The 17785-nt window shown below is 59.0% G+C and overlaps 1 protein-coding gene across 1 annotated transcript in view; it reads left to right on the top strand.

Moving 5' to 3' along the window:
- The window catches only part of ACSF3 (acyl-CoA synthetase family member 3), a 55610-nt gene extending 38050 nt beyond the window's left edge, over positions 1-17560 (top strand). Inside the window, exons 8-10 of the mRNA XM_084294680.1 lie at positions 13322-13456; positions 14132-14243; positions 16355-17560. Of these exons, the coding sequence (XP_084150806.1) occupies positions 13322-13456; positions 14132-14243; positions 16355-16472 (365 nt within the window). The 3' untranslated portion in view covers positions 16473-17560. The remainder of the gene's footprint in view (positions 1-13321; positions 13457-14131; positions 14244-16354) is intronic.
- Positions 17561-17785: the final 225 nt, after the last annotated feature.

Raw genomic sequence — 17785 nt, 5'->3', positions numbered from 1 at the left:
CGACTGAGAGCATATTTACTTACGACTAATGGCATCATGCTGTAAGCAAAATTATGGGCTCCTGGATAGTTAAGCAAACAATTTAAGGCAGATATCCTTCCCCGTATCCCACCACTGCCTCTCTTAGTCAACATCCTCCCATCGTTATCTCCGCTTTATTTAATAATTCGTCTCACGAGAGACTGGGACGGGTCACCGCGCTGAGAAGAAGAGGTAGCACTGTCTTTGGCTGAGGTGTAATTGATCCCTCAGCTGTTCTGCAGAGGGCAGAAGCCAAAGCAAAGGGGTTTAGTCTAAGGTTTTCATTATTACAATTATTATTTTTAGCCATGCACGCATGGCTGCCGTGCTCTTCAAAGTTCCACCAGCTGAGTGGCAGCCGTGTTCAGCGGGGCTGCCACACCTTGGAGCACTTACTTATTTATTACTCTTTGAGTTTTCTTTTTCATCTTGTTGTCTGCAGGGATTTCTATAAATATTTAAATGCTAATGTGAAAAAAAAAAAAAAAAACGTTTTTCATTTTTACTTACCCATTTTCTTTTCTGGCTTGTCCTCTGGGCAAACCCATCTGCAGTAATTCTGGCTGCAAGCAGCGGGGGGGCTCCCTCCGCCCAGCCTACTTGTGTCATATCAGTCACCCATGAGTTCCTGCTAATGACGAGTGAACCTACAAAGTCTTGGCTGTCTGGCTTGTGGGAGCATTCAGAGGTTTGGCTGTTTTATCTGCTGCTTTCTGTCCCGGAGATGTGGTGCCCTCTGAGCAGGGCGTGCAGCCGCGGTCTGGTGGTGGTGGTGCGAGAGCCACAGCAGGGTGGAGAGAACAAGCAGTGAGGTCTTTGGGGACCAGCTGATGGAGCTGGGCAGCGTGGACAAGTCCCTTCAGTAGGTCCAAGCACTAGAAATGTCTCACCACCCAAAACTGGGACCATCGTGGGTGTCTTGGTGAGGCCCATCGGTGTGTTCGGGCTCCCGTGCGCTCAGGAGCACTGTGCTTGTGTGCACCCATCCTGGTCCCAGCCCCAAAACCCTCCCAAAACTGCTCCCCTTATTTGAGGCAGTCAGGCATGGAAGGCCCAGAAATGAGAAGGGGCAGATGGGCCTCAGAAGGCCACCAGACCCCGCTGAGCTCTGGCTTTCCTGCTAATCCTTTTGGTGCTCTCCTCTCCCTGCCGAAAGCTGGTGCCCAGGACTTTGTCTGCTGGCATATGTCGTGTAACGAGGTCGGATGCCAGCCCAAGGCTGGAAAGGGGACCATATGCAGCAGTCCCCAAGGCCCCAAAACAACAGTCTGGAGATGGGCCTTTGTGTTCCCCAGCCAAAGCCCGCTGGCCATTTGGAGCCGCTGGGGTGCCCATCTCAATGGGGGGGAGAGGGTTTTGAATTTGGAGGAGGTGCAGTGGGTGATGCTTTCCAAGCTCCATTAGCGTGTCTGCAGCTGAAGCTGAAGCTGCTGGGTCTATTCATCTGCGGGTTTTAGAGAGCTGCCAGCCTCAGATGAGCCTGGCGAGTTTACCGAGAGTCCCCTGAGTCCATCAGCAAACACGAGGTGGTGCTGGGAGCGGGTGAGCACTGCGGGGCACAAAGAAGGATGGTGCATGTGAGTGCTGCGCCCATCCCCTGCCCATTGCGGTCAGCGTGGGCGTGAGGAGCATTTCTGGTGAGAGCCATCAGCAACCCTCCTACAGCCTCGACTTACCAGTGCACAGCCCGAGGCTTCACACTTGGGTGTACAACCCGGGGTCCACCTTGTATGTCCACCTGGGCGCAGTCCCACAGCTGGGCTTAGAGCCGATTTTCACTCAAAGTGGACAAAAATTGACCTGCATCTTTCCTGTGCTTTTTTCTCCTCGGAACATCTGCTCTTTCAAAATAGAGTTACCAGAAAATGCACCCTGGGGGTGAATCCTGTGGAGGCGTGGTGCCACAGGACTCGGTGACACCACAGGTCAGTCCGCCCCTGCCTGCAAATATTGTCTTTCTTTCTTCTCCTTTGTCTTTCTTTCTTCTCCTTTGTCTTTCTTTCTCTCCTGTGCCAAGCAGGGTGCTCTAATCAATCAGGTGCTCCAGGAGAAAAGTCCCCAGGTGAGCAGAGGCAGATCTGCATGATGGCACAAGGCACACTACCTGCAGTTGGGTTGGGGCTGTAGGGCACGGCACAAGGGGTAACTGGCAGTGAATGGGCTTCAGGACAGTGAAGGAGCTGAGATGTACAAGGATACCCTGACAGGGTCACTGAGCATCATCCTGGCTTCTCGCCCTGCTGCCAGGGAGATGCATTAAGCTCAGGAAGCCTTTAAAAACCCAGCCAAGAGGTGAAGGTATCGCTGATTTATCAGCCAAGACAAGGAGTAGCTGCGCTCCTTGTCGGTCCGACAGCAGGTCCCCGACTCCCCCTGCCCCTGGCTGGGAGCAGCGTGGGGGAGAGCACGGCTCAGGATTTCTGGTTGGAAATCAAATTTGTCTTATCTGCAGCTTTTGCCTCCCAGGTACCTGGAGATGCTGCCGGTGTTCCCCGCACCGCTACAGCTCCGTTCGTGCTGCACAGCCACCCAGCACGTCAGCGAGCGGTGCCTTATTAGCACAGCTCTTTGTGAGATGCCCTTGAGTGATTTTTTTTTCCAGGTGTAAATGCCAGGGGAGGCTGTACCAGTGCTTCGCATTCTTTCATCTCGGCAGGGTTTTGCCCTTTCTCCCAGCGTGGCTCTGACAGCAGGCTCAGCTCTGCTGCGTGCGGAATACAAACAAACTTCCCTGTGCAGAGCATGACAGGAATTCATTCCAGGCTTTTTTTTCTTTTTTTTTTTTCTGGTTTTCTTTTTTTTTTTTTTTTTTTTCCCCAGCGCTGGATGCTCCAGGGGTCTCTGCAGAAGTTTTGAGAGAGGGGAAGCGCTTGCTTAACCTCTCCTCTCCCGGGACATGCAGCTCGGCAGCGGCCCTGCCAGCTCTCACAGATGGGGAGGACCACGAAGCAGCTCCGAGCTGCTTCACAATTCCCATCACCTGGCAGAGTCAGGGGGAGAGGAGCCCACACATCGAGACGTCTGCAGCCTTACATCTCTTCGAACGAGCCGTTAGGGCAGTCGGAGGGTCTGTGCTCGGCTTGCTGAGCACACAGCGGCTGCCATTAGTGCTAATGGGAGTTAGGCGCGTGCACGGAGAGGCAAGGATGCCCCTGAGCTACAAATCTACTTGGCAATTTTATTATGTAAATAAATGGTGCTTGCACATACACCTGCTGCTGCTGCTGCTCGTGGTGATGTTCATGGCAAGATACGTAAACAAACAGCGATTCCGTTCTAATAGATTTATTTCCTTTCTTGTGAGCCATTAAATTACCTCCAGATTTCATGCAGGTACAAAGCTGTAGCAGCATCGAAATCTCGCTCTGCCTCAGCGGACAGTGGCCTGCAAAGCGTGACAGCCACCTCTTACTCTCAGATATTGCTTCGGGGGGAGGCTGTGAGCAGCCTGCATCGTGCTCCAGGTTTAAGGACAACCTTGGATGTCTACCCCTTGCGCCAGGGCTCCCACCATCACTCTGCCAGATCCTGCTTGCAATACAGGCAGCAGCCTCCTGGTGCTGGGCTGAGCTTGGGGAACGTGAAAGCCACCTCTGGAAAAGGAGTCTCCATCCAGACCCCTCAGGGCAGCTCCTCCGAGCAGGGGATGAAGCCTGCAGGGGGGTGAAGCAGAGCTTCAGGATTTGCTCTGGACCTGGAGGAGGCTCTGGGATGGGTTTTGCAAGGAGATCCATCAAGGGGGTGTCCAGAGCACCAGTGCTGGGGCTCCCCGACACCGTGTACCTATGGTCAGGACCTGCAGTGGAGCAGCCAGCTCCTGAAAGCTGCTTCTCCTGCTCTCAACCACAGAAACGTATCTCCGGGCTGCAGCTGCTGCTCTGCCCTCCTTTCTTCCGCTCTGCGGGTCCGCCGGAGGTTTTTGGCAGCGAAAAGGATGGTAAATAGGTAGGGCTGCTGCCAGCCAGCGCGCTGAGGCTGTCAGGGCTGCCGGTGCCAGCAGAGATGCTGCTCCTGACTGCAGATTTTGTGCCACCCCCAGGGTTTGTGGTCGGAGGAGCACGGTGCCGGCACTTCTCCCTGCGGAAACCTGCTCCCGGTGCGACGGCTTCGTGCCTCGCCCAGGCAAACGGGAGCCCTGGGAGGTGTTGGGGAGGGGAGATGGCTTCCTCATGAATAATTGGTGCTTTGTTAATATGCATGTGTTTTTTAAAGAAGTTGCAAACTCTCCCTCTTCATCTCTGTCTTCCCTCCGTGCCCCCCCTGGCTGATTTGAAGCTTTATTAATGACGGCGGCGCAAACCCAGCGCTGCCCTCGGTACGCTGAGGCGAGAGCGGTGCCTTGGAGCTCGCCAAGTCCTCGTGCAGAGGCAGCTCATTTATTTTTGGTCATGGGGAAGGCGTTTCACCAGCTGAAGCAAAGGGGTGAGGATAAATGGGCTCGGCCAGCTCCGCACAGCCACCCGCAGCTGCGGCGAGCCGCACCCCGGGAACTCAGCAGCTCTGCGCAGGGTGGAAAATGTGTGCAAAAAGCAGAAGTGAGAGATTTGAACTTCGCACAGGGGATCAGGCTGAACAGGAACTTTTGGAGGCCTCTTATAGCTCAAGAGAGTGTCCAAGGACCTAAGGAAACAACGGTGAGAGTAGGGATGGGCGTTGGTTGTGGTTGGCTTTGGTGGTTTGGCTTCTCTTTGCTTGGCTTTTGGGGTGCTTTATCTCAATCCTCCAGTTCTTCTCCGCTGCAGTTGCTGATCTTTTGGCAGTTCTGCTCCGCATTTGGAAGGGCAGGATGCTGCAGGGCTCTGTCCATGCTCTGCCGTGCCTGCTGGCCCAGCGGGTGTAAGGGCTGTGAGCGGAGAGCCCTCTGCACCCACGGCCGATACCTGCGTGAGACAGGACACACACTGCTGCTCAGCAGGCAAACCGGGCCAAAATCCAGAATTTCAGGAGTGCTAATTGCCGTTAATTAGCTACAATTTGCGCTCGTGACCTCGGGAGCAGCCTGCTCCTAGCCAAGATGGCTGTCAGCAGTGACAAACGTTATCCATCCCCCCGCAATAAATCACGCTAAAGTTGCCTCCGTTATTTAGCCTATCATTTAGCATTTCATTAAATAGATACGCACGCATACATCATCCTTGCTGAGGCTGTGTCAATCCCCCTCAGGAGGAAGGCTGCCTCCGATCAATCCCAGCAGCGTGGCGTGCCGCCGAGGGGCTGGGGATTCGCCGCGCGTCGAGGCAGCGCCGTGCCGAGCATCCGTCAGCCTCTGCCACGGCCTCACGGCCACGGCTGCTGCTGCTGCTCCCCAGGGCAGGTGAGGCTCAGAGAGGGGAGATCTCCCCCGGGTAGATCGGACTGAGTCCCCAAAAGTCCCCAGAGTGGGGGCTGACCCGCAGCTGCACGCAAGGTGCGTATCAGGGAAGGTTTCTGCGGGGCTGGTGCTGGGCTTTCCGTGAGCGCCAGCATGGAAACAGCAGCAGCACATAGGGAAGGGAAGGCTTGGTTGTGTTCAGGTTGTATTTGAGGCCGAGAGGGGCTTGCTCCTGGTTGCTCTTTGCTCTGCTTGCTGTTGGCTTTCACGGAGCTGTTGAACATCTCATTTTCACATATAAGTAAAGGAGAAGGGGTGGCATTAAAAGGAGCCAGAGGCCACACAGAGCAGCAAAACCCTGGCACTACAGGAAGTATTTCTGGGCACACACAGCCCTTGTAATACTGAAAAACCCATGCACTGCCACAGAAAAGCAGGAACTGCCTTTCTCACCATGCTGATGTCGTGGTGGTGCTGAGCAGAGATTTTAGGGGGCAGATTTTCGGCTCCCCACCCTTGCCCAGGTCCAAGCGGTTAACGGCAGCGGTTCCTGCTTGTCCGTGCGGCACCAGGCGCTCGGTGCCCTCCCTCTCCCAGCGCTCCATAAATAAATTCCCCTAGTCCATCCCAGCACACTGTATCAATCTTGTTTAATAGACTGGAAAGCTTATTGCATGGCGGCAGGTCGCAAGGAGTGTCGAGGTGATGGATTGCGCCTTCCCGGAGTCGAGCGTCGTTGATGTATAATGAAATATTTATGATTTATTCCAGCTAATAAACTGGAGTGAAGTGTGTGATGTATGTGAGCAGATGGGGGATCTATTGATGCGGTTTTCATTGTGTGGAGGGGAGGGAAGGGTTTGTGTCCGCAACGCACGCGTCTCGTGCAGCCTCCCCCCTGTCCCTCAAGGTGGGCGCTTCGCTGCAGGGAGGACGGGTTGTCTAATGCCTATAGATGTCCTTCAGCACTCTCCTTCTACGTGTTTGTCCACCCCGTATCTCCTCCCACGGCTTCTCCCAACCACGGGAAGCCTGCAGCAGAGGGAAGACACCATTTCTCGGAGCATTTGGGGCTGGAGCTGTGCAGGCTGCTCGTGCCGGCAGGGCTGGAAGGATCCCTCCTGCCTCTCCTTGGCACATGGCACAAAGGCTGGGGGGTGTCACTGCGTGCTCTGCAGCTTCCTTACCTACATAAACATTTTGTGTGAATTTGGGAGACGCTGAGCTGCCCTGGGAAGAGCAGGGAAACCTGAAACCTGAGAAAAGAAATGCTTGTCCACGAGGAGCGCATGGACCTCGTTGCTGCAGGATGCTCCCAAAGCCAGGAGCTTGGTGGTCGGAGAGGGAAGGAGCATGGATGGACCTGATCCATGGGCAGGAGCCTGATCCTGCCCAGCTTCTCCAGAAGAGCTGTGCCCAGAGGCAGCACCCTGCCTGCCAGCTCTGCTCCCACGGCTGCAGGATGGCCACGACAGCCTTGGCTGTGCCCCTTCGTGCCTCTGTGCACGTTTGGCTGCATTCATTCTGCTGAAAGTCCTGCCCTGGGGCAGAGCTCCATGCTGCCTGCCTGCAAGGCACGGCTCAGGCCAAGGGGATGTGAGCCCACAGGTTTTGCTCTGCTCTCCAAACCGATGAGGGTGTCAGGATTAGAGCTCGGGCTCTTCGCTGCCTGGAAAATAAATCATCGGGTTAATCCCTGATGTATGGCTGCCAGAGAGTGAGCTCTGCCTTGGCCTGGGATGTACCAGGAGCATCGACAGCCATTCTGGGGAGGGAGAGACACGCGGGAGATACTCCGAGGCAGAGCAGAGCCGATGCACAACCCTGAGAAGCGCGGGAGCAGGGCTGCTCCCCCCATCCTGCCGCTGTCCTGCCAGCTGTGCCGTTTCTGCCTAATTAACCTCGGCTGAAAGGCACCAGAGAAGGGCAAAGACTGCTTATTCTGCCTGCCTCGACACAAGCTTCCCAAGGGGCTGCAGCCTGGCCCCTGCCCGTCCCTGTGGCACGGCGGCTCTGCAGGCACGGGGCTGTGCAGGGGGATGCAGGGGGCAGAGTGCCTCCTTCTGCCCTTCTTCTCTCAGGATCAGGAGTTGCTGTGCAGGAGAGGCAGGGGATTCCTCCCTTGGATTGGAAAAAAAAAGGCTGAAAGGCTCCTTGAAGAGCGGGAGTGGATTGAAGAGCAGCTGGCATTGGGACCTGAGCCCGGCTGTGCGGGCAGCCCTCGGGCAGGAGCAGCCCTGCCACCAGCCCAGCAAACTCCTCGCCCCTAGCAGCGGGGTGTCCCAATCCCACCCCATCCAGGGGCACTGTGTGGGGGCTGTCCCCATCCCTTCTGTGTCCCTGTGGCTCATGGAAAGTGGCTTTGGGAAGTCCCCGCGCTCCAGCCTGGCTCTCCGAGGAGCACCAGCCCGGGCTCTTCACAAAGTGTCAGCAAGGCGAGGCTAATTTGCAAAACCTGCCATGATTCCTTAACAGGAAAAGGTCTAATTAATATTAGAAAGTGCTCAAACCCCGCTCTCCTGCTGGCAGGGAAGAGCCTGCCAGCCCCCTCCCCGCACCCCCGGGGTCCTGCAGGCGTTGCTTTCCTCCCGGGCTCTCCACGCTGCCGTCTGCGTGCAGCCACTTCTGCAAGCTGGAGGAGCCACTCCGGCAGCCAGGAAACTGTTAAACAAGCAGCTCCGACCTGCTGGGTCAGCAGGCACCTTCCACCAGGAGCAAATCACTTTGCAGGTACCATGGGGTGGGAGGAGGAGGCCCGTGGAGCACAATTTGCTCGGGGCGAGGGCTGTGCCCCACGCAGGGGGACGCTCGGTGGCAGCTGATCAAGGCTCTGCAGCTCCCCGTGGCAGGAGGGTGAAATAACCCACTTCTGGTTCCTCAGCAAAATAAAATCCCCTTTCAAAACCTTTTGCTGTTTCCTGATGGGTTACAGAGGGCTGCCCTTGATCTGCAAAGCGCCACGGCATGGCGAGCAGGAGGGGCAGGGGCGTCACAGACCCTCCTCACCCTGGTCACTCTCCTGTCCCCAGGGGCTCTGTGCACCCACCTGCAGGGCTGAGATCTGCCAAGCACCTCTCCTCTCCGGAGCCTGACCCCTTACGAGGGCAATGCCACCGCTGTTCTGCAGTGCCTGTGCCTCAGCATCAGGTTTTTTTCCCAGCACAGTCCTGGCTCTGCATCCAGCATGGGTTTAAATCGCCGTCCTCCGTGTTAACCTGAAGCCTCTCATTTTTTTTCTGTGCATTCCTGCTCTCAGAACTCCTCCAGGTCGCTAAGTGTTTCATTGCTCCGAGCGTTCTCCTGGTCAATAGTTAGTCCAAATGTTTGTTCTGGACACCTTTGATGTAGAAGCGGTGCGGTGTTTGCCAGGAACAAGCTGACCAGCGTGCCAAGGTGTTAGCACAGAAACTCTGGGGAGCGTTTGCTGCTGTAGCTCCTCTCCTGGGAGCAAAAAGCCTTTGTTCAGCGTGTCCTGGGGAGGCTGCCCGGGCTCCGGGTCAGCCACTGAGACCTCTCTGCTCTGAGGAGGAGGAGGTGAGCAGACCGAAGGCTGTAGGGACGCTGCTGGCAGGGCCACAGGGGCTCTTTTGTCTTTGCAACAAGGATTTTGCAACTTGAAGGAACGCTGCAGAAATCTCTGGGGCTGGGGTTGGGAAATAGGGTCCTCATTGCAGCTCAGCCACTTCGGAGAGTTTGCCTGGGCAAGGCACATATCTGAAGTGCAGGAACATTTCCAAGTGACTCTCCGTAGCCAGCCCTTCCCTATAAATAGAAATGCTTTACCCAAAAGCCTCGTTTTTAAGACAAAGGCAGTCTGGGAAAGGCCTCTCAGCACCAGTGGCATGGTTTGTGCCGGACTGTGGCCCCCAGGGGCTGAGCCGTGCCGGTGCGAGGTGGTCACAGCGCGGGCTGTGGGCTGGTGGGGATGTCCACGGCTGGCTCCTGAGCGTGCCAGCGGGCACGTCCCTCCCGGTGGCTCCCAGCCCTGCAGCCTGTGACACACAGCACCCTCTGACTGCCCCGCCACGGCACCCGCCACGGCTCAACTGGTGCAGGAGCCTCCTCAGCATGCAGCTCGGCGCAGCCTTTAACATCTCGCGGAACAGATGCCCGCTGGGCGTCTTGAAACACATCCAAAGGTAGCAGTGACGGCTGCTGTCAGGGAAACAATAATCCCGTGGCCTCGCCAGCATCAGCTGCGCCCGGGTGCTGGCACTGCACGGCGCACAGAGGCTCCTGCTGCTGCTTTGTTGGGTGGAAGGGGCCTGGTGGAGGTGTCCCGGGGGAGCAGAGGTGGAGACGTGGTGGTGTCACAGGCTGCAGCCTTCTTGTCACCCAAAAGCTCCTTCCCTGTGCAGCTGGCTGCTGCTGTGTCCCTGCTGGGGGGGTTCTGGGCATGGGGATGTTTGGGTGCTGCTCGGGGTGATCCCTGTGCAGGGCTGGGGGAAAAGGAGAGGATCTGGGAGCAGTTCAGCCGCATGGGCACAGAGGTGACGGGTGGCTCAGGAGCAGGACCACGCAGGTATTGAGCCTGGTGTTTTAACAACCATGTCCACATGCCCCTCATGTCCCCGTGCTGGGAGCCACAGGCATGGCAAGCTGGAAAGCAGGGTCAGCAGAAAGGTGGTTTGGAAGGCGGTGTTGTCTCACGACAGGAGAGCTCCATCCTGCGCTCAGAAACGCCACCCGTCCCCTCCGGTGTCCCCCACCAGCCCGGGAGGAGGTACCCACACAACGCCTGGAGGCTGCAGGGTGAGAAGCAGCAAGCTGCAGCCCTGCAGAGCCAGGAGCCTGCATAATGGAGCAGAATAATGCGGGGAGCCGTGGGGACAGAGCACGATGCTGGCAGCAAGGGCTGGGCACGCCGGGCACGGAGACACCTGGGGGGAGCGAGCAGCTCCTGCCACGGCACTTTGGAGCAGCATCGGGCTTGGAAACGCTGCTCTTCACCCCGTTCAGAGGCAGCACGTGGGGGAGAGCCATTAAGCAAACAGCAGCATCCTTTTAACCAGTCTGGCTGGCACGGGAGGTCCCTGCTGGCCTGGAAGCTCTGTCGCTCCGGCTGCGCAGCGCTGGAGCCGTCCTGGTGTGCTCGGCTGGTGGCAGATGGTGCAGGGCAGAGGGTAATGGGGCTGTCCTCGGCGGACGGCGGCCCCTGCGGCGCCACGCGCAGCCAGCTCCCTCCTGTCAGTGCCAGGACTGACAGCAGGGCCCTGGCGCTCGGAGGGCAGGAGAGAGGAGACAGAAAACGAGAGACGGGGGGGTTACAGAGCTCATCCAGGAGCTCCCCGTGAGCACGGTAATGATACGAGGCGCCTGCCGTGCACTGAGGGCTGGGAGTGCTGCAGATGGGGCTGGAGGGCATCCACGTTTGGGGGGGCACAGGGACCAAGGTGAGATGGGAGCTGAGCTCCCCCTTCCCATGTTCCATCTGAAGTGACCATCACCTGTCACCTGTCACCTCCCCTCGCTGCACAGTGAACATTTGGGGGGGATGTGACAGCTTGGGGAGCGCACAGGGAGCACATTTTGCAGTCGGCAGCGGCACACCTCTAGCACAGGGCACACACCTCCGGGGGCAGCTGCCACCAACCCCTGCCCATGCTCGTGCCAGGGACAGCAGGGGACAGCCATGCGGGGACGCTGGCATCAGCCAGCCCGGAGCCAGCTGCTGCCCAGCTGAGCCAGCCTGGCACGGCGCCCGGCACAGCGAGCCTGCTCCTGCGCCACCCCTGGCACAGCGCCCGCCTCGCGCGGCACAGCCGGCGCAGGTAGTCCGCGGGGCTGGGAGCTCGGGCTGCTGCCAGCTCGGGGTTTTGCTGTGGTGCTGACGTGCCCCAAAATCCTGCCGGGGTCCCTCTGCTGTGAGCAAAACACAGAGACTTCCCGAGCTGGAAATAGTGCCTGAAGCAGGCGGTGCGCGGGGTCGCGCGTGCCGCTTTGTGCGGTGAAACGCACGGCCCCAGATGTTTGCCACACTGGTGCCTGAGCTGCTCCCGCAGCAGCTTGCTTTAAAAAGCAGAGAAATCAGCCATGGCTGACACCTCACCTACAGACCACCCCCTCAAGGGCGTGCAGCCGTGAATTTGGGTGTAAGGAAAGGTGAGGGAGTGAGCCACCCGGGTAGCCACAGCGGTTGGTGTGGGGACACCTCCACCGCCCGTGCGCCCAGCCCGCTGCTTGGGCCGTTCTCCCCATCCTGACACGGAGAAAAATGCAAATGTGGCAGCTTTGGTGTGCTTAAATATTGAAGAGCAGCACGGGCACTGTATGTCATTGAAGCAGCGCTGAATTCCCTCTCCTCTCCCTGTCTCCTCTGCATGCATAAGCAGCTCCCGAGCTCGCTGCTGAAAGCTTGTGGCTCCCCCGTCCCACGTTTTAATTAATGCTCGCTCTCCAGCCCTGTGTCAGTCACACATGCCACAGTGATACCGGACACAGAGGGCAGTTTATCACAGCAGTCACGAATTCCTTTCAACCCCAAGCAGCCAAATACCCAGAGAGTCCTGGTTTCGAACTCTCCCACAACTTTAAAATATTCCAGACAGCTCCCAACATCCACGGCTGCGTGAGTGCCAAGAGGAAGGCAGGCAACTACACGAACAATTAATCATTTCCTGGCTGACCTGAGCGAGAGGAGCTGCTCAGCAGTTGGCATGTGCCAGCTGAATGGGGACACAACTTTTGGGGAACGGCCCAAATTTCAGAACTGATTGTGATTTTTCATTGCCCTGCCACCGCAGATCTCCAAGCGTTCGCTGCCTCTGCGTGCACCACGTGCAGTCCTCGTGGAGTGTCAGAGATGAGCTGGGAGCCAGATTTGTAAAGCTGCACAGCCAGTGGGCACCTGCATCACCTGCGGGGTGACACCGTGAGGCCCCAGAGGAGAGGGGAGCTCATCTCTGAGAGAGGGGGACTGGGGAGCAAGCAGGGCTCAGGGAGCAGGAGGGCACTGGGGAGGCTTTTCCCTGGGCTACCCAACAAAGTCCCCGGGTCTCGACTGCCCTGGAGCCCACCCAGTGATCTGCTGTGCACCCTAACCAGAGCCTCAGGGGTCCTTCAGGCTCGGTGCCCCCCTGCAGCACCCACAGCTCCGGGGTGAGCGCCGCAGCCCTGTGGTGCCCACAGACCCTTTGCTGGGAGCTCTTTTCCCACTGCCAGAGCCGTCGCCGTGCCTGCACGCCCCAGCCAGCAGCACTCAAAGCTGCAGAAGGGAAGCATGCCGGGTGCATGGACACAGAGGTGGTGCATGTCATTAGGGCACGCAGGCTGCGCGGGGTAGTGCCGAGGGCCCCCCCGGCGCTGCCATCAAGGCTCTGAAATTGAAATGCGAGGTCCCGAGCCCCCCCCCCCACCTCCCCCCGGTTGGCAAAGGCTCTATTAGCAGGATGTGAGTAATCATCTTAAGTAGCTATCAAAGTGCAACAGCTTGTTAAGCATTTAGCCAGGTTGTGCTGACATGACCTCTCTCCTCAATCTTCCCAGCCTCGGCGCAAGCGGCTAATTACCGGAGCACACCTGCCACGCGCCTTCTCCCCCACCTCCCGCCCCGCAGGAAGGACAAAGTCTCACTTCGGGCCCTCTCTTCTTCCTGACACCGTCCCCCACCCTATTTTGTGTCACCAGCAGCCGGGCAGAAGCTGGGGACAGTCTGATCCTGCTGCTGTGCGCCGTGCTGAGCGCGCTGGGACGTGTGTCCGCCTGCGGTGGTGGCTCCTTTTTTGCTTCCATCTTAAAGGATTTGTGGCTGCACAGCCTTATTCTTCCCTTTCCCCCAGCAAAAAAAGTAATGCCCGCTCCCCTCCGTGCATCCCGGGGTGCAGGCTGTTGGGTGGGAAGGCTGGCACCCACCCTGGGGGGCTCTGCAGATGCTGAGCGCGATTCCTGTGCGCGGTGCCACCATCTGAGCCTGGGGTGCGGGATGGGGAGGTGACAGAAACAGGGGGCAGGTGGTGGCACGGTCCTGACACAGCCCCTTTTGTTTCCCAGGGGACACAGCAGCCTACCAAGACGGCGTGTACTGGATCAAGGGCCGCACCTCGGTGGACATCATCAAAAACGGAGGGTTCAAAATCAGCGCTCTGGAGGTGGAGCGGCAGCTGCTCGCGCACCCGCACATCACAGGTACGTGTGGGGGCCCCGTGGGACAGTCCCGGGGCTGTGCCCCATGAGGAGCACGGGGCTGTGTGGGGTCCTGGCCCCGAGGTGCTGGCATGGGGCCACCCCAGGGCTCGTGCCCCGAGGCTGCTGCCCTGCCTTCCCATCATTAGTCCTGTGTCTGGGCGAGGAGCAGGCGGGATTTGAAACCCGCCCCCAGTCATCTCTCGGGGCTGAAGCCACGCAGCTCACCGCTGGGTGCCAAGTCAGCAGCAGCTCTCATCTGAGGTTGGAAATGAGGCTGTAATTAAATCTGTGCTGACCTTGTGCCTGACCCTGCGCGAGGGGGTGGAAGCAGTGCCCCTGGCTCAACACCGCTGCGTGCATCGCATCCCCCTGCTGACTCCAAATCACTCCAACCCTGGGGCTTCCTGCCTTTCCGTGGGGCTTCTTGCCTTTCTATGGGGCTTCTTGGTTTTCTTGAGGCTTCTTGGTTTTCTTGAGGCTTCTTGCCTTTCCATGGGGCAAAGCTCTGCTCCTGGAAATGGCAGCAGCAGAGGAGCCCCTGGTGTTTTCCTGCCGCAGCATCCCGTGCCATCCTCCTCCACACGCTGCTCCTCCAGCACACCATGGTGCTGAGCCCCCTCCTGCCCCCAGGACCTGCTCGTGCTCCTCACCTCGAGTCCTGTGCTCTCTCTGCAGACGTGGCTGTGATCGGGCCCCCAGACATGGTCTGGGGCCAGCGGGTGAGCGCCGTGGTGCAGCTGCGCAGGGGCGAGATGCTCTCGGTGAGCGCCCTGAAGGAGTGGGCCAGGTGAGAGGCAGCGGGGCCGTGCACAGCAAGGGCACTGCAGGCAGGGCTGGGGCAGGCAGCAGGGCCAGGACAGCACCTCAGGGCTCAGCACCCTCACCTGGGGACGTGTCAGAGGAGGAACAAGGGGTGGCAGCAGTGACGCTGTGCCTTGGGTCCTGGGAACGGGAGAAATGCAGCTTCTACCAGGAGGCTGCAAAGCATGGGAGATAATGGGAATAAATGGGCCCCAGCTAACCTCAGAAACCCCTCCCATGGTCCTGGAGATGGGGGGGACACTGGGGCTCACTGGCCTTGCACGGAGCCTTTCTGGAGAGCAGGGCACAGACAGCAGCTGGCCATGCGGCACGGTGTCAGCCGGCACACCCCATTGCTCACCAGTCCGAGAGCTACGAGGTCTGGGGCATCAGCTGCAGGAGGAGGAGAGCACAAGCTGGAGCCAGGAAGCAGAATCGCCAGGTTTATCGCTAATATTCCATTAGCAAAATATTTAATAGCAGATTCTTTCTTTTCCTGGCAACTCCCTCCTCCAGGCTGCGGATATTTTTGGCGAGGCTGGCGCTATTTTGCAAGCGGCAGGAGCACTTGTTTCATCAGGGGCTGCACAGCCAGCCAATTAAAGATTTCCCCTGGATTTGCAAAAATCACAGTTGGGGGACTGCGATTTAGCAAATGCAGGGAAGATGCTGGCTGGCCGGCTGCTGCTCTGATTAAACAGTTGCGTGGTGGGGGGAAGAGAGGCGAACAAAGAAACCAAACCTGCGCCCGCGCTGCTTGGGCAGAGGGGCCAGGACCCCACCGGGCGTCCCTCCTGCTGCCACCCCTGCGTGCTGTGCACGCCTTAACCCTCTGGCTGCTGGCTCTCCGGGGCTCCTGCTCCTCCAAGGCAGCCAAATCCAGCAGCAGCTTTTGTTTCTTCACGCTGATGTCCTCCTGCAAGCAGAGATTCCCCTTCGTGGCCAGGCTCGGTCTGTCTGGGTTGGTGTGGATGCCACCGTGGCCTCTCCATGCGGCGCCCACGGTGGCTGCTCACCCCTGAGCTTCACAGCAAGGACGCTGGGGTCTCCGGCAGATCCTTCATCCCCACTCTGTGGCCATGGCCCTCATTACCCTTGGAGCTGTGGCAGTCCCCAGAGCCCTTTAAGCAAAACCCACTCGAGGCTACGAGGAGGTGACCACAGCGCTGGGTGCCCAGCCCTAGCCCTACTCCCTGCAGGCACTTCTCCAGCTCTCCCCGTCTGCCTCTCCCTCTCTCCCTGTCTCTCCCCTTTATTTTTCATGCCACTTAACATTTGCCTGGCCCTTTTCTCGTACATCCTGGCAGGAGACACATGTCCCCCTTCAGCGTGACTCATTTCACAGCTCTGGCCCCCAGCCGCGCTTGCCGGCACCACCCCGAGCTGGAGACATCCATCTGGCCAGGGGTACTGGGAGTACTGGGGGTGCTGGTGGCAGCGGGAGAGGGCTCTGCAGACTTGGCACCTCGCCTTAGAGCCGCTGCCAGCGCGGTGCTGGGGCTGGGCACGGCCCCAGGCTGGTGACACATGGCACAGAAGGCAGGAGAGCCTCCCCCTGCGTGCCACAAAGGGCACGGGGATGGCACGCCGAACTCAGCCTCCCTCCTGCAGCAGGCAGAGCCCTGTGGGCTGTCACACAGCCTGGCACCCTGCCACCAGCACGGCCCAGAGCTGGCCCCTGGGGGGCTTTGTGCGGAGACAGGACCGGGGACAGGACCAGGGACAGGCACGGTTTCAGCAATTTAGTGCCACGGTGCTGTTTTCCCCTGCCACATCTAATGGGGAGGGTTGAGGAGTCCCCGTTAACAGCACTGCCTCCTTGCTGGAGGCTCTCCTGCACCCTGTGAGGGGTGAGCAGGGTTTTGGGGTGCTGCTGGGGTGCGTGGTACCCGCTGTGTCCTGGGGCATGGGCAGGGTGCGAGCACCAAGGGCAACCCAGCACAGGGGTTACCCACGCCGACGGGGCTGGATGCAGCAGGCAGGATGCAAAGCCTCGGAGCAGATCCCCTGTGGGTCCAGCAGCGTTTGTGAGGCCTCAGGAGGGGCTGGAAGCACAGATTTCGGTCGGCTCTGATGGCCTGCACCTCCGTGTTGCAGGGACACCATGGCACCGTACACCATCCCCACAGAGCTGATCGTGGTGGAGGAGATCCCACGCAACCAGATGGGAAAAGTCAACAAGAAGGAGCTGCTGCAGCGCTTTTACCCGGCCTAGCACACGGCCTCGGGACAGGACCAGGAGCCTGGGGGTGCTCCACTCACTGCCACCTCACTTCCAGGGCTGAAATGGTGCTGGTGGGGTGCCAGCAGGGATCAGCAGGGGGCAGGTCTGGGCTCTCTGCGCTCCTGCCCATGAAACCAAGCCCAATAAATGCGAGATTCACCCTGCCTGCTCTTCTCCTTGGCTGAAGAGCTGCAGGGCTCACTCCTCGTGCAGGAGGACCAGGGCTGTCCTGCCCGTAGAAGTGAAATGGGGTGAATTTGGGGGGGTTCCTAGGCCAGGAGTGCCCCCCTTGTCTGAGTGCTGCCAGCAGGCACTCGCAGGACAGAGCTGCTCCATTTAACACACGTGTAGGACAGGTGAGAAGCAGAAAGGTGAGGGCTGAGCGTGGGGCTCAGTTCTCTGCACCATAGACACCCCAAACCCTGGCTGGGAGGGCTCCAGGCTCCCCGTTACCTCTGCTGGGTGCTCGTCCCCATTCCTGCTGTAGCCCTGCCTCGGGCCACGTGCTGCTCATCACCAGCTGAAATCACTCCTCACATTAAACCCCTGTCCTCAGCCAGCTGTGGCAGTGCCTGGTGATTTTGCCTCCCTCTCTGCCCTTTCCCACGGGCTCACCAACTTTGGCTCACAGAGGGGGAGCTGGAGGGGCTGGGTGCCCTGGGACACCCCATAACCCGCTGCGAGCGAGCGCCCCGTGCCTCCAGCCTCCAACAAATGCTGCCTCCCGCTTCCCCACAGAACTGAAGCAGTAATAAGAAGCACAAATAAATACAGGGCATGCTGAATAACCCACAGCATCTCTACCACAAAGGTGCTTCCACAGCAGCCGGGTCCCAGCACGGGGCGATTACGGGGTGCTGGCACCACCGCTTGTGGGGACAGGGAGCAGGAGGCAGTGGGGAGCAGCTGCGGCACAAATCACACTGCATGTGCACGCCTGTGTGTGCACGCCCATGTCTGAAGGTCATCGATTTCCTGGAGGACGGGCAGTATTGATAGATCCTACCTTCATAAACGGAGCTTTGTCCCTGTTTGACTTCACGCACGCTTTGCCGGATCGATGTCACCGCGGGGGCTGACGGCCGTGCCCTGCGGCTCCATCCCCGGCACGGGGCGGGGGACGCAGCTCATCCTGCCAGCCATGGGGCACCAGGAAGGGTGGGAGGGATGGGGAGCGTGGGTAATTGATTAAATATCTTCGTTAGGGTCGGCGGAGCCCCGAGCACCTGGGAGGGCGATCAGCGTGCGCTGCGGTGTCAGAGCCCAGCTCCGTCAGCCCTCGCCGGTCCGCGGAGGGACCGAGC

The sequence above is a fragment of the Netta rufina genome (genome assembly GCF_964035555.1).
Source record: "Netta rufina genome assembly, chromosome: 13".
In the NCBI taxonomy this organism is placed as follows: Eukaryota; Metazoa; Chordata; class Aves; order Anseriformes; family Anatidae; genus Netta; species Netta rufina.
This window is presented reverse-complemented; position numbering and strand designations above follow the sequence as displayed.